The sequence below is a fragment of the Leopardus geoffroyi genome, chromosome B1, assembly GCF_018350155.1.
Source record: "Leopardus geoffroyi isolate Oge1 chromosome B1, O.geoffroyi_Oge1_pat1.0, whole genome shotgun sequence".
NCBI lineage: Eukaryota > Metazoa > Chordata > Mammalia > Carnivora > Felidae > Leopardus > Leopardus geoffroyi.
Window position 1 is genome coordinate 74,123,409 of NC_059327.1, and position 22,908 is coordinate 74,146,316.

Sequence of the window (22,908 nt, forward strand, 5' to 3'; positions counted from 1 at the left end):
GCACAGTCCTTCCTCCCATCCCTTGGTAAAGGAACCCGGAAATACAAGTTGTCACGCATCAATCGCATAACCACATTCTAAAATATTGATGAAAAAGCTAACCTCCGTTTTTATGGGCCAAAAATTGTCTCATGGAAAAAAGCATTGGTGTTCATAGTTCACAAGAACAATGCCTCTTGCCCTGGCGGCTAACCTAATCTTTGGATGTCTGGAATTCAAAGGGCTTTAAAATTAACTATGTAAAAGGGATTTGGATCTAAAGCTGTCTCTGTTTCCTAATTTAAAGCTGGCGATTTCGGCGGGGTTGGGGGTGGGTGGGTGTGGGGAACTGGAGAAGTAAAGATGCTACCAGTTGCTCTCTGGGGTTGGATTACAGGTGGGACAAATTTGGGGTTCACAGAATGCTTTGGATCTGACAGGCGTTTCATGCGACAAACCTTTCTCCCCACCCAGATTTGTCAGCAGTATGCAATTTTCAACATGGGGCAGGTGTTTTCAAAATAAATAATATCCGTCAAAAAGAGCCCCGCAAACCCTCAAAAATCAACACCTGCCTCCTCTAATAAGCTAGAACTGTAGTATGAACTTGGGCAGCATGGAAACTAATTAGAAGGAAATCTGTTTGAGCAGATGGTTTTATGAAACGACCAAAATTGAAGAGAGGAAACCCATCTTTTTACATTTATCAAAGCTACTCCTTTTAAAATATCCACTTTTCCCTTCGGTGCAAAACGACTTTACTTCCGAAGCTTTGCGCAAGTACCGCAGGCACGGCAGAGGGGCCCGATCCCGCGGGGGACCTCGGCCAGCCCAGCCTGGGTGCGACGCCGCGTCCAGGCTTAGCACTTCCGCAGCCCGCGCAGACAGCGCCTGCCGCCTCGCGTTCCCACCAGCGCCGGCTCCCGGCGGGTATCTGAGCACCGCTGCCAGGATCCGGAAGCGGATCCGCTGTAAGCTGCCCACACCGCCGTCCGCTCGGACCTGGCCCGGGTCGGAAGGTTCCAGGTGGGCCGAATCGGGCTGCCCCAGCCCCCGCGCTCACTTACTGCCAGTCGGCGACTCGCTCGGCGGAGAAGTGGTGCGCTGGCGGGAGGCGGCGGGCGGCGGCTTCGCCTCCGGCCGGGCTGCGGCCCCCGCCAGGGCCGGGGTTTGCTCGCGCAACGCCCCGGCGGCGGCGGCGGCGGCGGCGGCGGCGCGAGCGACCCAGGCGGGCGCGCACCCCCGCGCTCGCTCGCGCTGTTCGCAGCCGCGGTCCTGCCTCGGGGCGGTATCTGAAGGTGGGGCTGCTTCACCCGCCGATGTTGCGCGAGCGCTGGGCTGAAGTGTCAGAGACAGACAAGCGTGGGGAAAGCTGCCTCCCCGCTGGGTTCTGGAGGCCCTCAACTCGGTGTCCCCGGTTCCAAGACGCTCTCTGGTTGGTCATTTCCATTCTGTGCTCAGGCGCAGAGCAGAGAGACATCTGTTTTCCATAAGCTCCGAGGCAGAGGCAAATCCTGGATTACGTGTTGCCCAGCCCTCGCAACATTCCCAGACCACGCGCGGCAGCTAATCCCCGCACAAAGAGCAAGAAAACAACACGCAAGTTGGTGCCCGGTTCCAGAAAGATTTCCCAGTGCGATGACTAAAGGCTCTCGCGCCCAGCCTCCGGGGAAGGGCCAATCGCAGCCCAGGAGGGCAGAAAAGGGGGGGGGGGGGTTGGCTGGGTTTGTGGGTCTACTCCGGCAAGCACGTCCTCCTTGCCAGTCCTGTAAACACACATGCAAACTCTGTCCCTCCCGGGGAAATGGCTTTAGTTTGATGAGGCCGAAGAACCGAAAAGGGCCCGCCTCCATTACAGGACAGTTTATACTATTACAAGCGATCACAACTCCCGAATGTGAGAGAGGAAGAAATCTCTGCGTTTACTTTGGTAAATTCTGACAATGAGTCGACTACTACACAATCGCACTGACAATAATGAGAAATTATTGCTTCTTGGGGTCTTATCGTGTATTCTGTAAAATAGGTTGGGGTGGTATGATAAGGAAAAGATAGGATAAAATAGGCAGAGAGGGAAAAGATAGGACCTGAGGTCCCAGGTTAGGGAAAAACACGTATTTTGGAACACCTCTGCCCGTAGCAAACCTCCTCAGGCGTAAGGTTCCTCTTAAGAATGTAACAGACCCCACCTACTCCTCCTCAGGTTTCCCTCAGGAATTTGACAAAAGACCTAACTAAAAATAAGCAGTAAACCATAAAACGTACAACCCACAAGGAATGATACGGCCATAGATCACCTCTCATACAATGGAAATGAGCCAATCAGGAATGGACAGACAACCCAGCACTTAGAGTTATCCAGCCAGTAAGGGTAGAACCTGAGAAGGAATGAGGGGGAAGGGCGCGTGTGTGTGTGTGTGTGTGTGTGTGTGTGTCACCGGGACCTTATAAAACAAGGACCCTTGCCTATAGTCGCAGGCATTCACTTTTGAATGTCCCCTCTCTGTAAAGAGAGGTTTCATACTATTCTTACTTTCTAATCTTATACCCTAATAAACTTTTCCTGCTGCTCATTTTGTGTTCATCTCTTCATTCTTCCAAGCAGTGTATTGAGGTAAAAACCCTGCAACAGTAAGAAGTCTCCCCCTCCCTCCCCCCCCCCCAATTTCCTTTGCTTCCTTCTAGAAACATTTGAATGCTTCCCATATGCCAGGTGCTAGGCTGAGAATAGAAAGCTGGAAAAAGCCTGCAGTCTCTAAAGTACCTTACTATAGAGGGAGGGGAGAAGGAAGCGGAGGGGGGGTGGGGAGAGGAAGAGACCATCAATTTCCCGGCATGGAGAAATTGCTATGATAGAATGTATGCCCTGAAGGTTACAGGAACATAGAAGCATGTTTTCAATCATGCTGGAAATCAAGGAAGGCTTCCCACAGGAGGCTGCATTTGGGTTTTTTTTTTTTTTCCAACGTTTATTTACTTTTTTTGGGACAGAGAGAGACAGAGCATGAACGGGGGAGGGGCAGAGAGAGAGAGGGAGACACAGAATCGGAAACAGGCTCCAGGCTCTGAGCCATCAGCCCAGAGCCTGACGCGGGGCTCGAACTCCCGGACCGTGAGATCGTGACCTGGCTGAAGTCGGACGCTTAACCGACTGCGCCACCCAGGCTCCCCTGCATTTGGGTTTTGAAGACTGAGCAGGGATCCGGCAGGATGAAGAGAGGCAGGGGGAAGATAGGAACTTCTGTATGGCTGCAGAAAGCAGGTGAGAGGAACAGAGGTGAGAGCTGTGGTTATGGAGGCTCACAAGGGGTCAGACCACAAAGGTCTCATCTGCTAAGCTCTGGGATTTGACCTTTGAAAGCTATGGGAACCCTTATGTTTCAGAAAGATTGCTGAGAAAGACATATGGAAGGAAGAGAGCCCAGGAAGGGATAGGAAGAGGGTGGAGTTGGGCTGGGATGGATGGGAAGGACTCCAAAGATGGGAGAGAGGTGAAACCTTTAGGATATCATGCCTGGAAACAGGCAGGGGAGTGCAGCTGTGGGCTATCACCCAGGTTCTGACATGCCCACCAGGGTGGATGGAGAGTACCATCTGCCAGGTCAGAGAAATGAGGGAGGAGGAACAAGTGGGAGACTGATGAGTTGAGTTTAGACAAGCTGACTCTGTGGTTTCTGTAGGATATCCAAATGCGAATATCCGAGCAGGCATTCAGCCCCAGGGATCTGTAAGGTATTTGGGGTGTTATGGGCTAGCAATACAGACGAGACAGTTGTCCACCTATAAGTAAAAGGTAAATAGAGGAATAAAATTCACCTCATTTTCTAGGACTGCCATAACAAAGTACCACAGACTGAGTGGCTTCAACAACTGAAATTTACTGTCTCAGGCTTCTGGGGGCTAGATATCCAACAGGACGATGCTCCCTCAGACAGTGTGAAGCAAGGATCTGTTCCGGGACTCTACTTCACTTCTGGTAGTTCCTTGGCTTGTGGCTGCATAACTCCAGTCTTCACATAGCATTGTCCCTGCGTGAGGGTATCTAAGTTTCCCCCTTTCTGTAAGGACATCAGTCATATGACATCATTCTGTCAGGACATCAGTCTGTCAGGACCCACCCTAACATTCTGAGATCAGTGATGGTTAGAACTTCGATGTATGAATTTCAGGGGGATAATTTAATCTATCACATTCACACTATTTGGATTGAGTTATTAAGAGCAGGATTGGGGGGCACCTGGGTGGCTCAGTCAGTTAAGTGCCCGACTTCGGCTCAGGTATTGATCTCACGGCTCTTGACTTCAAGCCCCACGTCGGGCTCTGGGCTGACTGCTGGGAGCCTGGAGCCTGCTTCGGATTCCGTGTGTGTGTCTCTCTCTCTGCCCCTCCCTGACTTGTGCTCTCTCTCTCTCTTTCAAAAATAAACAAACATTAAAAAAAAAAAAAGAGGGCTGAACATGTTGATGAGGAGAAATATCAGCTTTCAGTGCAAAGAGAACAGCTCTGAACGGAAACAGAGAAAACCGATTAGAAAGGTACGTGAGGGATGGCCCACACACATGGAAGAGAAGTGTTTTTAAAAGGACTGATTAACATCGCCAAATGCTTAAAAAGCCAGGAAAGATAAAGCTAGAAATTGCCCATTGCCTTTGGCATTATTGCAGTCGTTGGACCAAATGGTCAGACTGGTAGACGAACATCAAAGGACCCACTTAACTCCAACATCTTATGACCGTAAAACCATTGTCTGAGCAAACCCATCGAGAGAAGCCTGGTATAGTGGACATCTGTTTGAGTCATGCCTTCCATGCCCAAGCCACTTTCTCAGCCTCCCTTGCAGATAGGGCTTGAAACTGTGATGTAGGCTCTGGCAATTGTATGGATAGACATTAGACTTCAGTTGGGATGAGGCAGTAGGAGAAAACAGACCCCAAAGAAGCCATTTTCAGTGGTAGAACCTGGTAGAGACATATGGACCCTCAGGGCCAGCAGGGGGCAAAGGTCCACTAGACAGTTTGCAGTGGCCATGGTCACAGCAGAACCAAGGCTCATTCTGGAACCCTCTGGTGGTATAATTTAGGCATTATTCTTTGCTGAGTAGCCTCCAAGCCTGATTCTCTAGATTTCTTGGAGATTCTCTGAGCCACTTAATATTCTTCTTTTTTAGTAGAATAGCTTTATTGAGATAGAATTTACATACTATAAAATTCAGCTATTTAAGTGTACAATTCAGTGGTTTTTAGTCTGTTCACAAAGTTGTGCAACCTTCACCACCATCTGTTCCAGAGCATTTTCATCACCCCAGAAAGTAATCTCATATAGACAAGTGGTCACTCCCCATTCCACCCTCCTCTAGGTCCCTGGTGACCACTAATTCACTTTCTATCTCTATGGATTTGCTTATTCTGACATTTTATATAAACGGAATCCTAGGGGCGCCTGGGTGGCTCAGTCGGTTGAGCAGCCCACTTCAACTCACGTCATGTTCTCACAGTTCATGAGTTCGAGTCCCACGTCGGGCTCTGTGCTGACAGCTCAGAGTCTGAAGCCTGCTTTGGATTCTGTGTCTCCCTCTGTCTCTGCCCCTCCCCCACTTGAACTTGGTGTCTCTCTCTCAAAAAAAAAAAAAAATTAAAATAAATAAATAAATGGAATCCTATAATTTGTAGCCTTTTGTGTTTGACTTCTTTCACTTAGCAAATTTTCAAGGATTATCCATATTGCACCATGTACCAGTACTTCATTCCTTTTTATGGCCAAATAATATTCCACGGCACAACCACACCACATTTTGTTTATCCATTCATCATTTGATGGACATGTGGTTTGTTTCCACTCTCCAGCTAGTACGACTATGGCTGCTATGAACATTTGCGTACAATTTTTTGTTTGGACATATATTTTCTTTTCTCTTGGATATATATCTAAGAGTAGAATTATGGGGTCATTTGGAAGTTCTATGTTTAATATTTTGAGGAACTGCCAGACTATTTTCCAAATAAGTTACACCATTTCACATTACCACTAGTAATCTACGAGGGTTCCAATTTCCTAGTGGGTGTGAAGTGGTATTCGTTGTGGTTTAGATTGCATTTCCCTAATGACTAATAGTGTCCCGTATCTTTTCGTGTATTTATTGGCCATTTGTGTATCTTTTTTGAGGATATATCCATGAAAATCTTTTGCACACGTTTAAAAAAAGTAATTTTAAAAATTGTAGTTAGGGGTGCCTGGGTGGCTCAGTCGGTTGAGCGTCCGACTTCGGCTCAGGTCATGATCTCGCGGTCTGTGAGTTCAAGCCCCGCATCAGGCTCTGTGCTGACAGCTCAGAGCCTGGAGCCTGTTTCGGATTCTGTGTCTCCCTCTCTCTCTCTGCCCCTCCCCTGTTCATGCTCTGTCTCTGTCTCAAAAATAAATAAAACATTAAAAAAAAAATTTTTTTTTTAAATTCTAGTTAAATATACATAACATAGAATTTACCATTTTAACCATCTTTATGTGTGCAGTGACATTACATAATTCACATTGTTGCATAACCATCATTCTTTCCCCATTTTTAATTGTCTTTTAAAATTTATTTTTTGGGGCACCTGGGTGGCTCAGTCAGTTAAGCATCCGACTTTGGCTCAGATCATGATCTCGCAATTCATGGGTTTGAGCCCTGTGTCGTGCTTGGTGCTGACAGTTCAGAGCCTGGAGCATGCTTCGGATTCTGTGTCTCCCTCTCTCTGTCCCTCCCTCGCTCGCACTCTCTCTCTCTCTCCCTCAAAAATAAATAAACATTAAACACTTTTTTAAAATGTAGCTTTTATTATCGAACTTTAATATTCTGGATTCAAGTCCCTAATCAGATATATGATTTGAAAATATTTTTTTTATTCTGTAGGTTCTCCTTTCACTTTCTTGATAATATCCTAATGTTTTTTAATAAGCTCCTTTTATGGTCAAACTAACTAGAGTAGTTTCTGTTGTCAGTAGCTAAGAACAGTGGCAGGTGCAGTGAGTTCTATTAAATACAGTCCTTTACTATTTTTTTTCTATAACAATCTCTCTCATTTCACATCTTGTATCCAATATTGCCTTCAAATTTTGGGTGTTTTTGTTTTTCCTAGAGCCTTTCTTATTCTATGTGAATCCCACCCACCCACATTTTACATTTCCTAGGCACAGACCCAAAGTATCAATGGCCACCACTAACATAGGTATAGCTACTAGCAGCCCTCCCAATGATTCCCACCTCTCTCCAGTACTGACTCAGAACCTTGGGAGTCTTGGGCAACGTCCTCCTTGTCTCCAGACCTCTCCCACTCTACCCCTGCCTCTCTGTTACACTGCCATCACCACGTGGGATCTTATGAATGAGATCAGTGTCCTATTTAATCTTTACATCATCCTCAGTGTCTGGGACAAGGCTTTGCAAAAACTTGGAGCACAATGTATTAAATTGAATTGCATCTTGTGACTTATTTCCTTATTTTTTATTCTAAAATATTTATGCAATCCTTGATTTTAAACTCTTCTCTTAATGGCCACATTTGGAGGATTAGGGCCTAAAATTGGGTGCAGAACAAATTTATGGTGGTGTTCAATTTATGACTGGAAGCATGGAATTCTTTTGGGAATTAATCTTCAGGAGTTTATGAAAGGTGAAGCTGACAGAGAAAGTTCTCAGGACCCAGAGAGGAGCAAAAGACTATTATTGGGGGTATCACAAGTCTAAGGTGAACGCATTTCCTGGCAGATTTTTGTGATAGATTAGGCTTCATGACTGCCACTGCTCAATTCTTTGAGTCTCCTTCGTTTTGTAGGCTTTCTTATCCCACCTCCTTGCTCCTGCACCTGTACATCAACCTAAAACTATTCAGAGTAGGGGCTAACCAAAAGGCACCTGTTTGAAATAGCTGGAAAGGGCCTGTGTTCATTCAGTCATAAATCCAACTGATGTTTACTGAGCACACACACTTTATGCAAGGCACCTCTCTGGACACAAAAAGAAACGAGATTCATTTCCTGTAATAAGAAGTTGGATGGTGAATAGGGGGTCAAGACAAACACAATTAACTATAATCCAAAGCAGAATTAAAGAGGCACTGGGGCGCCTGGGTGGCTCAGTCGGTTAAGCAACCAACTCTTGCTTTCCGCTCAGGTCATGATCTCACAGCTTGTGGGATCAAGCCCCGCTTGGGTTCTGTGCTGTCAGCTTGGGATTCTCTCTCTCCCTCGCTCTCTGCTCCTTCCCCAACTCACATGTGTGCAAGCACACATGTGCATGCTCTCTGTGTCTCTCTCTCCCAAAATAAATCAGTAAGTATTAAAAAAAAAAAAGCATAAAAAACTGTCTTGAGGATTCATGGGAAGAAGAACTCACCCACTTTTTCCAGGAGTAGGAGTGGCTTTATGGAAAAGGTAGGGAGAGCTAGGCTTTGCTTATAAACTTAGGACCTCTAAGCCTGATCTCTGTTCCCCAGTAGCTCCCACACTAGTTGGGAAGAAAATCACATGTACAAGCAGCTGTAATTCAAGACCATATGTGATAAAATGGATTTGGAAGTCACAGAAAAGTGAGAGATCATTTCCTACTAGAGTAACCATACCTTATGGAATGGTAGGCTTGGGCTCTAAGAGATGAAATGGATTTATTAAAATGCATATTTCAGATAAAAAGCAATTAGATGCTCTAGAAAATTTGGAAAACTCAGAAAAGCATTCAGAATAAAATAGAAATCTATCTGTAGATAAATACAGATAAATACATTGCAAGACATACAATATACTTAATATATATTTGAATATGAATAGAATTAGTAAATGACATTACCATTTATTGCCCCCCCTTTTATTCCCTTTTGCTTTTTTTACTATGTATATAAATTTTAGAAACTGTTTTCATTTATTTATTTACTTATGTATTTATTTTTTAATGTTATTTTTATTTTTGAGAGAGAGAAAGAGCATGAGCAGGGGAGGGGCAGAGAGAGAGGGAGACACAGAATCTGAAGCACGTGCCAGGCTCTGAGCTGTCAGCACACAGCCTGATGCGGGCTTGAACTCACTAACTGCAAGATCATGACCTGAGCTGAAGTTGGACACTTAGCCGACTGAGCCACCCAGGTGCCCTGAGAAATTGTTTTTAAAAAACACATCCTATAGGGGCGCCTGACTGGCTCAGTCAGTGGAGCATGTGACTCTCGATCTTGGGGTTGTGGGTTTTAGCCCCACATTGGGTGTAGATATTACTTAAAAATAAAATATCTAGGGGCACTTGGGTGGCTCAGTCCATTAAGTGACAGACTCTTAATTTTGGCTCAGGTCATGATCTCACAGTTTGTGAGACAGAGCCCCATGTAGGGCTCTGAGCTGACAGGTGTGGAGCCTGCTTGGGATTCTCTCTCTCTCTCTCTCTCTCTGCCCCTCCTCTGCTCGTTCTCTCTCTCTCTCTCTCAAAATAAATAAACATTAAAAATAATAACAAAATAAAATCTTAGAAAATAAAAAGAAAATAAAAAAATAAAAATTTAAAAAGAACATATCCTATAAAATTCATTTTATATCAGTAAAATTATTAGAAAACACATTTTTAAACAACTGAGAGTATGCCATTGATATATCATTCATGCCATCAGTTTCCACAGTGTTCACATTTAGACTGTTTCTAAACTTACAACTATTATAAATAAAACTTCAATGAAATTGCTAAATGCAAACCTTTGTCCACATCTCTATATTTTCAGGATAGACTCCTGTAAGTGGAATTATCAAGTCAAGGTGTATTAACATTTCTAGTGCTCACAAGAGAGTAAAACATTGCACAATTACTTTCTTGCAAAGTTATACCAACTTACATTCCCATTAGCAATGTATGAAATCGAAATACACACCTTCACCAACAGTGTTACTTTAAAATATTTACTAATCCAATAAAGAGAAAATAGTAAGTCATTGTTTTTAATTTTGTATTTATTTGTTAATATAGTATTATATGTCAATTATACTTCAATTAAAAATAAAAAATTTTAAGTTATATTTATTTGATCACTAGTGATGTGAAACATTTTAAATATGATCATTTCATTAATATTTCCTTTAAGTTTCCACTTCATGTTCTTTGCCTATTTTAGGGGGGAACTTGGAGAGAATCTGCAATTCTCTCAACAATCGCGGCTTTCCCATGCTTATCACTGTGTAAGCATCTGCCATGGTAAGTGTGATCTCATTCATTCACTTTCCTCTCTCTCTCTCTCTCTCTCTCTCTCTCTCTCTCTCTCTCTCTCCCTCCCTCTGCCCCATCTCTCCTCCCTGATACCACTCCCCCAAGACAGCCCCTAAACATAGCCAACTATTTCATCCGGTGCTCAAAGAAAACGTGGTCTGTTGCAACACTAGAGGACAAACTGGTGGTATGGAGACCATACGTCCAGATTGTCAAGGGCCATTTAGTCACTGAGCCTCTCTTGTTAAGTACTGACTTTAGAACCTAACCTCCCTCTCTGATGTAAGATTAAACCCCACAGCGTTCCTCTATTGATTTCCTAAGTTTCAAGTGAACCGTATATTCCTGCCTTCCTGCTGTCTGTTCCTGCTGGGCCTGGCATGGCTTTTCTTACACTTTCCCTAGGCCAAATCCTGCCTGTCACTGATTATGAAGCTCAAATAGTGGCCCTTGGAGGAAAGTCTTCTCTTCCTCTGAATCCCATAGCACACTGAATTTCACTTACAGGATTTCTAACATCCCAAATGTTCTGGTTATGTGTGCATGCAATTCATCTACTTCCTTACTTTATAAACTCCTTGAAGAGTCTACTTGAGTGGGGTCTATGTCTTGTTTATGTCTGGATTCTCATATACAGTTAGCAGAGACCCAAAAATGTTTTACAAACTTAAAAATTGAATGTCACTTAACAGAAACACTAAGAGAAAGAGAGCTACTTCAAAAGGGAAAACACCTTAATTTTAATTGTATAGACTGTGGTAATATTACAGACTCAATTGTGTCCTCCCTACTCCAAATTCATACATCGAAGCCCTAACCTCCATATTGGGATATTTGGGGATAGGGCCCTCGGGGAAATAATTAAGGTTAAATGAGGTCACAAGGATGGGACTCTAATCCAATAGGATTAGTGTCTTTACAGGAAGAGGAAGGGACACAGAGCTCTCTCCACTCGTGTGCACAGTAAAAAGGCCATGTGAGGACACAAGTGCTGTCTTCAAACCTAGACTAGATGCCTCACCAGAACCTGACCATGCAGGTAGCTAGATCTTAGACTTCCAGCTTTCAGAACTCTGAGAAAATAAATTTCTGTTGTTTAAACCACCCTGTCTGTGGCATTTTGTTACGGCAGGCTGAACTGACTAATACAGAGGTAATGTTAAGATGTTAGGTAACATGTTAGGTAGAAATGGAAGAGGAGCTCCTGGGTGGGTCAGTCGGGTAACTGTCCAACTTCAGCTCAGACCATGATCTCACAGGTTTGTGAGTTTGAGACCCGCATCAGGCTGTGTGCTGACAGCTCAGAGCCTGGAGCCTGCTTCGGATTCTGTGTCCCCTGCTCTCTCTGCTCCTTCCCCACTCACACTCTGTCTCCTCTCCCTCCTCTCTTAAAAATAAACATTAAAAAACAGCCTAAACAAGGGAATATTCGTAACCTCATCAAAGAACTCACAGAATCTCACGGTGAGGTCATTTGGGGTGTAGTAAATAAAGGAAGAATTGGGAAGCATGTCTCTTTTTGTCTTGTCATAAAAGGCACAAGATACCCTCTCATTCTGCATCTGCTTAAATCCCCTGTGGCAGGCGAATGAAAACTGATAAAAATTACAACTGGTGTCCAGGGACTAAGAAACTGAATGGGGCTAAACAATTCACTTTAGATCAAATATAAAATCAGCAGAGGGAAATAAGCACTAAAATAATATTTCAAAACAGTTGGGAATCTGACAAGGAAATTGCTACTGGCTTCCATGAGAGTAAAAGCATACTCTCTTACCAAGTTTTCATGATGATATATTGACCTTCTTGAGCTGATGCATTAGCCATGGAAAGATGTTCCTGAGTCTCCAGGGACATTACTCAGCAGGGGCATCAGGCCACATCACAGAACCATGCACGACTTCAAAACCAAGTATTAAGGAAAACCATATTAGAAAGCCGAGACGGAAAGAGAATAATTCTCTCTGGGGTCTTAATAATTGTTCTCAGGTCCTTGCCAAAAACTCATTCATCCTAAATTCTGCATATTTTAAATACCTGTCATGTTTTTGAAGCTTCAAACAAAATCTTACTTGGACAAAACAAAAACAACAAAAAGAAGCAAAGGGCTTTTTTAGAACCATACTTCTTAGGACTATTGTAATTCAGTGTCTTTTCAATATTTGCATTAGTGATTAGGAAAAAAGAAACCATGGAAATGTTTCCTTAAAAATGTCCTTTTATCCAACATGAGGAGAAAATATGGTGACAATTCATTTTCTTATTCTTTACAATAGATTTCAAAGCATTCTGTGCCTAACATCCAAAATATACATATTTGATACATAGATTCTTGTTTTAAAATTAAACTTTTAATAAGTATAAATTACAAACAGGAAAGTGCACAAGTCCTAAGGCAACAGCTGAATGAATTATCACAAAGGAACCACAACAGGGTGAGCACCATCCAGATCAAGAAATAGAATATTATCAGATGCCCCTTTCCAGATGCAGTTTTGAGCTAGATACATTTTTTCACAAAACTATTATTAACTATAGTAAGTGCCTAGATCAGCCCACAAAAGCTTAAAAGGTTTATGAAAACATTGTCCAGGGGCTAGAGGGCCATCTCCATTCACCAGGGCCTTATCTAACTTCGATTCCTTAATCAATTGCACAGTGTTCATGGGAACACAAATTAGCATAGCCACCCAGTGTTACTGGAAATGAGTTTAAGGGTATGTTTCCAGATCCTTAAAAATATTCATGTGTTAAGGCCCTAGTCGTCCCAGCTTACAATGTTTTCCTCGAAGCAGTATCAGAGGTGTGATCAGAGTAATTGTCCAGACAGCATCATTGTCCAGGGCAGTAGCTCTGGAATAGCTCTATTACTTCCTAACTATGCAATCTGGGACACAATATTGAACCAACTGCTCTGTGCCTTGCTTTCCTCATCTGTTGCATGGTAGTAATAGTAGGTTGTTACGAAGAGTTGCATAAAGAGCTTGAAACAGTGCCTGTCACACAGCAAGTTAACATTTGTTAAGAACTATTCGTTATGATTACAAAACCATTCATCATAGCATTATCTATAATAGAAAGAACTTTGAAAGAAGTTAAATGACCGGGAATAGGGGAATGAATGCATACACTCTTATGCATCCATCCAAAAAAATATAATGCACCCCTGGGGGTACGGTGTAGGGGGTTAAAACCACAGGCTCTGGAGAGCGAATGCCAGCCTCCCCCTAACCAGCTGTGGGACCTTGGAGAACTTTCTTAACTCTCTGAGCCTCAGTTTCCTCATGTGAAAATAGAGAGTAAGAGTACCTATCTTGGGAGCATTAACTGGCTCATAAACATAAAGCACTTAGAACAGTCCCTGGTATACAGTCAGTGCCTTAAGCAGTGTTAGTCCTCTCCATTTTAAGTTGAAGTGTTGTAGCCTGATTGCCTGGTGACACATCACAGGCACACAGCTTTCCAGTCACCCGCTGAGAAAGTACGTGCTCTGGGAGGAGAAGGTGAATGGAACAAAACCTAAATCCCTCCTGGAATTGATAGAGGGACTTACGGATACAAGCCTAGGCCTGGAGGCTACGTGCACAATTACCATGTGAAGGAACTGGAAAGAGCTGTTCCCCGGGCAGCACCAGAACGCACTGCTTTGACTAAAAGGAAAAAAAAAAGTTCCCCAAACAAAAACTCCCACCACCACAGCAACAAATGAGTTGCGGGGGGCGGGGAGTCGATATGGTTTTCCTAATCTCCAGCCCTCCCACCACTTTTCTTCTCCCTGCCCCTCTTCTCTACTTGCTTTGGGCTTTCCAGGGACTGACGGAGAGGGAATAGAGATTTACAGCCACTCAGGGAGGAGGCCTGCACAGATTCCACAGAAATAACTGGGGGCTGCTCAAAAGTGACCCTCACCCCACTTTTAAAGCTCTCAGTGCGAGTGTGGACACAAGCCGGACATGCTTTTGTCCTAAAGGAGCAGTTTTACATCCAGCCTTGGAAGTTCACATGTTATCGAGACATTCCTCTGACCCGGTAATCCCGATTCCTGGATAGGACAAAGGTCACCAAGCCTTATTCCACCCTGACTTCATGTCCCCTTGCTATCAGCGAGAAGGAAGCTTCCCGCTGGAGGCCAGTATTCCCTGAATACCCCTGGACAGCAATGGGGAAGACTGGGCGCTGCCATTGCCCTATCCAGCCCTCCAGTAACAGCTCCGACAATGACACCCCTTGGTTCCTTACATGCGTTGAGTGTGGGAAGAGAGCTGCTTTGTTCAGGCTTTGTCACTATCTTTCCTTGCCACAGTTCCAACTAGGCTTCTGGGGCTTGTAGAGTCACTGCTACCTTATAGGGTCTTTCCATTTTCTTTTTGTAATGAACCAGCATTCATTGATATTTATGCTGTGCCCCTAGCATGCCCAGACCACAGAGAGTCTCCAGAAGACACAATAGTTCTCCTCGCTGAGGGGATAAAGGGGCCACGTTTGTAAAAACAAAACAAAACAAAACAAAACAAAAAACACTGATCACCGCTGTGTTTTTGTTGTTAAAAATGCTCTTAAAATAGAATCATCCAGTTAAGAGTGCAGGTCAGGGATCAAATGTCTTGAGAACCTTAGTTCTTGTTGCTTGGTCCCCAGTGGAAGAACCTGTATGTCAGTGACATATTAAATAGATTTAGCTCTTCTGGGTGTCCCTGGAAATGCAATTATTGCCAGTTGCTGGTGAGGCACCTGAGGGTTCTAGAAGGAGCCAGTGTGGCAGATTTCATGGGACTTGTGCCTTTTGCTTAAAGCTCCTGTATTTAAAATTAATTCATCCCGGGGCACGTGGATGGCTCAGCCGGTTAAGTATCTGGCTCTTGATTTCGGTTCAGGTCATGATCTCACAGTTCATGACTTCAAGCCCTGAGTTAGACTCTGTGCTGACAGTGCAGAACCTGCTTGGGATTCTCTCTCTCTCCCTCTCTCTCTGCCCCTCCCCCCCTCAATAAATAAAATAAAACTTTAAAAAATTACATTAAATTAAATTAAGTCATCCAGGGGTGTCTGGCTAGCTCAGTTGGTAGAACATGTGATTCTTGATCTCAGGGTTGTAAGTTTGAGTCCCATGTTAGGCGTAGAGACTACTTAAAAACAGTATCTTTAAGAATAAAAAGTAAAAAAATAAAATTAAGTCATCCAATGTTGCAACTGGGAAGACCTTGAGAAACTATGATTTGAAACTATCTTGGAAAACACACAGTGCTCTTTGTGGCATATAGTTCTGTGGTCAGGTTACAGCTTTAAACTTCAGTTTAAATTGTGTTTTAACCCTCTGGGAAGAGCAGACAGGTTGGGGGAAGGAAGTTCCCAAGCAGTGAGAACTCCATCCTTGGAGGGTCCCCCGTGGGATCCCAGTTAGGATATATTTATTTAGCTCTTTAACACTTCAACGAACACACATTGGAAACTGCCAGCCCTGAGTTTACACTGAGGCTTTAAGGGTGCTGCAGATTTAAATGTTTTCCTCCTACATACCCCTTAAGGAATATGCAGCACTTTCCAAGTTAGATCCAGACTGGTGTCAAGGAGCATAGCTGATATTTGTAAAGTCAGGGGCTGGCCCTTTGGCCCCTTGTGGTTTCTAGAGTCAACTGTTTGAGTAATGTCACTGAAGTTCTATTTGCACAACAGCTGCAAAATGTGAAGTGTGCCTTTCCCTCAGTGTCAACTTGTCAGGTACGGGGCTAGAAAGTGCAGACTGAGAAGAGTAAACACACCTGGTAGTTAAAGACCTACAAACCAGGAACCGTTCTCCTTGAAAAGCTGAACAGGACTGCAGGTGTGACAAGGGACAGGGTTCCCAGCAGGTGCCACTTGAGGTGAGATATGTGTGTCTAAATGGCTCCCGGGGTTCCCCAGAGCATGCAATCCCAGATTCACCCTCCATCTTTTTTGAGGGGTCCCTTTAACATCCTAGATGACAAAATAGCACGCCTATTAAGTGTACATGATGGTGTGAATGTGCCGCATTTGAAAATTTAAGGAGACAGAAAGATACATGGAATATAAGGGATTATGAATGAAATTGGTGTTCCACCACTCCACTTACAGAAGTCACCATGCTCTCTATTCCTTAGCCATCTGCAGGGGCTAAGCCTTCTAAACTTACACACGCCAGCCTACGGTGTGGATATATTCTTCACTCTCCACCAGTGCCCCAGATTTGCTCCCAGCTCCAAACCTTGCCTTGCAGGTTCACGCTTCTGTAACTTACAGAACATTTAAATGCTCTCTGCTTGGCACCCTGTAGAGCATCATCTAGAAACTGCCATCAGAATGAATGAGATGATCTATCTGTGAGGGAAAAGGGATGCCTCCATGACAAATACTATGGAGGGCATTCTCCATGTTCTAGCCTTTCTTCTTCTTCTTCTTCTTCTTCTTCTTCTTCTTCTTCTTCTTCTTTTTAATGTTTATTTATTTATATTGAGAGAGAGAGAGAGAGAAAGAGAGTGCGAACTCAAGTGCGGGAAAAGAAGGAGGGGGAGGGAGAGAATCCCAAGCAGGCTTGGTGCTGTCAGCACAGAGCCTGATGTGGGGCAAGATCTCACAAACTGCAAGATCATAACCTGAGCTGAAATCAAGAGTCAGACTCTCAATTGACTGAGCCACCCAAGCGCCCCTCTTCTTTTTTTTATTTAAAATTTTTTTCTAATGTTTTTATTTATTTTTGAGACAGAGAGAGACAGAGCATGAGCAGGGGAGGGGCAGAGAGAGAGAGAGAGAGACACAGAATCTGAAACAGGCTCCAGGCGCCAAGCTATCAGCACAGAGTCTGATGTGGGGCTCGAACTCACGGACTGTGAGATCATGAACTGAGCTGAAGTTGGACGCTCAACTGACTGAGCCACCCAGGCGCCCCTTCTTCTTCTTCTTCTTCTTCTTTTTTTTTAATGTTTATTTATTTTTGAGAGAGAGTGTGAGCAGGGGAGAGGCAGAGAAAGAGGTGGACAGAGGATCCAAAGCGGGCTCTGTGCTCATACTCACGAACCATGAGATCATGACCTGAGCCAAAGACAGTTGCTTAACTGACTGAGCCACCCAGGGGCCCCTATCCTTTCAATCCTCATAAAAGCCCAATAAGGTAGATGTGATTATTATTCCCATGTTCAGGTGAGGAAAAGGAGACCTGGAGAGGTTAAGGAACTTCCCAAAGTCTTCATTAGCCACCGGAAACCAGTAGACCTGTGATTGAAGTTCAGCTCTGTTTAAGCTATGTTCTGGTCTTTTTTTTTTTTTTTTAATTAATTAGTTTGTTTATTCTGAGAGAGAGTGTGTGTGAGCAGGGAAGGGGCAGAGAGAGAGAGAGAGAGAGAGAGAGAGAGAGAGAGAGAGAGAGAGAATCCAAAGCACCCAGGCACCTCAAGCTACGTTCTGGTCTTGATGCATGTACAGGATATTCTTTTTTTTTTTTTTAATTTTTTTTAATGTTTATTTATTTTTGAGACAGAGAGAGACAGAGCATGAACAGGGGAGGGTCAGAGAGAGAGGGAGACACAGAATCCAAAGCAGGCTCCAGGCTCTGGGCTGTCAGCACAGAGCCTGACGCGGGGCTCAAACTCACGGACCGTGAGATCATGACCTGAGCTGAAGTTGGACGCCCAACCGACTGAGCCACCCAGAATATCCCCTGGGATATTCTACTTTTCATAGAACTTACCATGAAAATTTTTAACAAACACAGACGTAGACATGATAGCACAATGGATCCCTGAATATTCCGTGCTCAAGATTAAACAACTGTCGAGACCTTGCCACACCTGCTTCATCCTTGTAAGACAATTCTCTTTGGCTCCGTTTCCTGTCAGTTCCATCTCACCCAAGATCACTCATTCGCTCACATGCTGGGTTTCAACCAGACCAAACAACTGGTTGTTCCCTGAATCCTGTCCCCTGCACCTGGACCTTTGCACATGCTGATCCCCTTGACTCAATGGCTTCCAACCCTGGCACACTGCTATCCACAAGAACCGCCACTGACCAGCTGAATCAGAAACTGCTGACACCAGTCGCCCTTGCCTCCACCTCCATTTGGGCCAGTCTTCCGCAGTCTTCCAGGTTCCCTCACTTCTAGTATCATCCTTTCCTCCACAGAGCTCTCACTGATGTCCCAAGTCTGGCTAAGAGTGCTCTCTCCCCCAGCACCATATATATCTGTTGTAACTCTGCCCCAGTGGAGTTCTTCAACAGACTGTGACTTCCTCTAGGGCCAACACCATGGTTTTGAGCTCTGTATCCCCAGAGACTAGCATATGGTAACTAGTGACCAGTAAATGTTTGAGTGAGGAAGGGAGGAAGAGGAAGAAAGCAGACGGAGAGAGAGGAATGAACATGATGCCATCTGTGTTCCTAGCCCTGCATGTCTCTGAATATGAGGAGCCCCCAGCACCACTTCTGTGAGCATCTGGCCTAACAAGAGCTGCCACCAGGGTACAGATGCTGTGTGGGTCTTACAACAGCCAGAGGGTGGGCAGAGAATAAGAAAACGTGAGACTAGCACTTGTGACCACGCACCCGGAGCAGTGGATCCCAGGCTACTGAGAGCTGTTTTGTTTTGTTTTGTTTTTTCCTTTCTCTCTTTTTTTTTTTTTTTTTAAGAATTTTTAAAAGTTTATTTATTTATTTTGGGAGAGAGAGAGAGAGAAAGTGCAAGTGAGGAAGGGGCAGAGAGAAAGGCAGAGCAAGAGAATCCCAAGCAGGCTCTGCACCACCAGTGCAGAGCCCAATGCAGGGCTTGAACTCATGAACCGTGAGATCATGATCTGAGCTAAATTCACCGACTGAGCCACCCAGGCGCCCCACAGCTATTCTTTTCTAGCTGTCTCCAATGTTTGCCTCTAGAAAACAGTGTCTGTTTAACTCATTTTCTAATTATCTTCAAACATCCAAAGGATCACCTAAGAAATGTGTACCTGCCTGTTGTATAAAATAACAGACTTGAATGTGTTACCTCCTGAGAAAATAAGAAGCATATTTTTCAAGTCACATGGTCATGATGGTCCAGTGACGCAGACATCGTCGCCCCCACCACCTAGCTGGGGAAGCAGACGCTTAGAGGAAAGAGGCACCTTTCCCAAGATTATACAAGTAATAAGGTGAGGCTTCAGCCAGGTGTGTCTGAATCAAAGGTTTTTCTTTCAACCCCTGTCTTCTTGAGTGTCTGCTTCTGTGTGTTGTCCTTCTTGGGGCACCACACCATGCAGCACGGACCCACCCGTGTGGCAGGGCCAGGCCCCAAATGCCTCCCCTAAGCTGGCCCTTCCTGGCTGTTAACTCAGCGGGGCTAGACCGTTATGCTTCAGCACTCTTACCCATTTAAAGGAAGTTGTTCTTGGCTTTCCCTCCCAATTGCCAATTAGCTTCACGGGAGGCCACATTTTGGTGGCCATGACTAGATGAATTCCTGAAAAGCTATGAATATAAGTGCCAGCTATATTCCACAGGAAATCCTCACTTCCTAACACAAGCTTATATACTGTATACCTTCCTAGTGACTCACAATTCAGGTCACTTACTGGCTGTGTGACTTTATGCAAGTTACTTACCCTCTCTGCCTCAGTTCCCTTCTCTGTAAAATGAGGACCATTAAGGTCCTTGGTGAGGACTTTAAGGATTTGGTGAGGACTGAGTGAGATAAAGGCCTAGCACATAGTAAGTGTTCAATAAATGGTAGCTGTCATAACCATTAATATTGCCATTGTCATAGCATTTCATCCATATATGCTTGTTTTGTTTTGTTTTGTTTTTATTTCTTGGGCCCATGAGAAGCATCCTCAGTATGTAAAAGCTCTAGAAGAACATTATTTGTTATTGTAAATCTCCTATGTTAACATTAGTTTATGTAAATTCTGCACCTGAAATTCCAGGAGCCTGGCCTGCCCACATGCTGATAGAAGCTAGAGAGGAGCTGTCTTTGTGCCTTGCGGGGTCTCCTGGAATTCACCCCATCTTCCCTCTCACCAGGCCTCTTCTTTGTTCTTCCTCATTTTGCCGTCTTGCCATGTGGGGGTGCTTGTCCAGTGGGAATGGAGAACACTCCACTGTGAAGGAGGCCAGGGTTTATGTGGCTTGAGGCAGCCCTGTCCTCTCCCTGCTGAGCCTCCACTCCCCTGGGCTGGCAGTCAGAAGTTCTGTCCCTTCACAAACCACCCACAGGACAACTCATCCCCCTTTCCTGGGCTCTCAGTTCACTGAAGGACACCATGGTTTCACTTAGAAACCACTTGGTAGGGGCACCTGGGGGGGCTCAGCCGGTCCAGTGAAGGGTCAGACTTCAGCTCAGGTCATGATCTCACTGTTTGTGAGTTCCAGCCTCTCATCAGGCTCTCTGCTGTCAGTGCAGAGCCTACTTCGCATCCTTTGTTTCGCTCTCTCTCTGCCCCTTCCCCACTTGCTCTGTCTCTCAAAATAAATAAATATGAAAAAAAAAAGAAGAAGAAAGAAAAAAGAAAGAAAAAGATATCACCTGGTATTTTCATACACTGAGCTGAAACATTCAGGTTACTTTGAGTCAAATTCACTTAAAAAACAGCCTCTGCATCTGACTTCATTCCTCCAGGAGCCCCAAAACATGTCTTTAATGCAGTGTATCTAAATAATAAATACAAATTCTAGGGATGCAGAGAGGCGGGAAGATTTACAAAGCACTAGATGTCTGAAAGTCCCATGATTCACCTTTATGTTCTCTAAAAGTTAAACCCCACTTCTTCAGTTTTTCAGGCTCTTGTTCGTATCAAACACTGATGGTGAGATCACTGATTTCACAGCGTGAGGTTCAACAGAAAGGACAGGACAAAATTCCCCGATCAGAGCTTCCATAGGTGATTTTCCATTCAGCAGCAGGCAGTTATTCCCAAAGCAATTCCCAAGGCTCCAGCTGTTCCGGCCCCTCCCCGTCATGGGCCGAAACACAGCACACCCCCTCCCTGGCCTCCTGAGCCCCCCTGAGCCATGAAGGGGGTCTTAGCACTAAAAGGGGCATCTGGGCTGATGAAACCCGGCACAAAGACTGGAGTCCAAGCAGTTTTCCACCCTCACTCATTTGCTTCCAAGCCAGAAACCAGAAAGAACCCCTAGATGGGCTGGCTAAGCCCATTTCAGGCTCCCCCCCCCCCCCTCACATGGCGTCTTCTGGCTCCACTGACTTCTCTCTTGGGTTGTCAAGGACAAATGCTCTAATTGCCTGGGGCTATTCCTTCATTCCTGAGCCCCGCTGCAGACGGCCATAGTACCCTTTGAATACTTTTATGGGCAGTAAAACTTTACAGCCTGCCAGCTCTCAACTGTTCCCACATTTCTGAATAGAACTATTTATGACATACAAGACTACTATGGTTTGCCCTTTGAGAATACCAGCAGATATTAGACCCCTTCAAACAGGGTCGACGGAGTTACATGGGCTAACAGCTGGCTTACAGAAACCCCACAGTGGCAGGGCCAGGCTCCTAACTGAACTCTTCAGTTAGGAAATAAAACAGCCTCTGAGTCTCACAACATCGCTGAAGCGGCCGTGGGCTTTGCCTCTTCATGTTGCTTTGCTGTCAAACCCATTTGCGTCTCTTCCCCACTTTTTGGCTTCTCTGCGCACTTCTTGCCTGGGTTGACCAGGATCACTATGAGCTTTGTCAGCAAATCTCGGAGAAATGATCTTCTCCTTCCGTTGTTAGCAGGCCAAAAATGAACACCAAGAGAAAGCTAGCAACTCAGTCACAACTTGTTTCTCTCAAACAGTGCCCAGGATTAATAAGCAGCAAGCCCAGAAAAAGCAGCATCATACACTCAGAATCATCCTTACCCGTGTTCCATAACGGCTACTCCTGTGCATCAGAGACTGGCCCCAGCCTCCTCGGATGTGGGGACTCAGCTCTCTGCAGCCCACAGACAATTGGGCCCATTATAGTCATCAGGCTGCTGAGTTAAAGGGTGGCCCTTACAAAAATATAAACAGCTTGTCAGCACAAGCCAAAGGGGCGGGGCTGCAGTATCAGGGGACAATGGGAGCCAATGGTTAGCCTCTCTGGGCTCTGTTAGCTTAAGATATTATGTTTCATTCTGAAGTCGGGGAAACTGAGAATCTGAGAGAGAGTCAAATAGAAAGGGCCAAGTCCTCATCTTTATAGCCCAGCAACAGGAAAGGAGTCCGAGTTGAAAAGTTTAATTACTGCCTGCAGACCAATTTCAAGGAAGAGTCTGTATGCCTCACACGTAATAATATACATTTTAAAAGTCACAAACATTGTGTTGTATTAGCCGTCTTCCTTCTTCTGGTGTTAATAAATGTACCGTTTATTGAGGTGGATAGGAGTTTTCGAACCAAAGAACAAAGTCCCAGGAAGGTGAATTTACGACATACTTATTTTGTTGAATCAAGTGTCTGATAAGAAGCATTCGTTACCTCTACTGAGAAAATGTTGGATTTGAGTGGTAGGTCTTCAAGAATCCAGAGAAATAGGCTCATTTTAATCCCCAAATATAAACGGCTCACAGTCATTTCTTAAGTGCTCACTTAATCATATGCAAACAAAGCAGAAGTTAGTTCAGTGTATTTGGAAGAAGGCAGGATAGCTACGGCTTTTTTCTCTCTCTGGATCTTAACTAAATTCTGTTTTTTTTTTTTTTTTTTTAATGTTTATTTTTGAGGGAGAGAAAGACAGCATGAATGGGGAAGGGGCAGAGAC

General features: G+C 44.6%; 1 protein-coding gene across 11 annotated transcripts in view; it reads right to left on the bottom strand.

The window, feature by feature from the left end:
• The window catches only part of TRIM2 (tripartite motif containing 2), a 160,936-nt gene that overhangs the window by 98,352 nt on the left and 39,676 nt on the right, over positions 1 to 22,908 (bottom strand). Inside the window, exon 1 of one of the 11 annotated variants that reach the window (XM_045465363.1) lies at positions 22,026 to 22,150. The exons of 5 other annotated variants lie outside the window; for them this stretch is intronic. In XM_045465363.1, coding sequence (XP_045321319.1) covers positions 22,026 to 22,055 — 30 coding nt within the window. In that variant the 5' untranslated portion in view covers positions 22,056 to 22,150. Of the gene's footprint in view, positions 1 to 1,046; positions 1,263 to 22,025; positions 22,151 to 22,908 lie in introns of those variants that run through there. 5 more of the 11 variants (XM_045465368.1, XM_045465409.1, XM_045465414.1 and 2 more) reach the window with 5 other exon arrangements.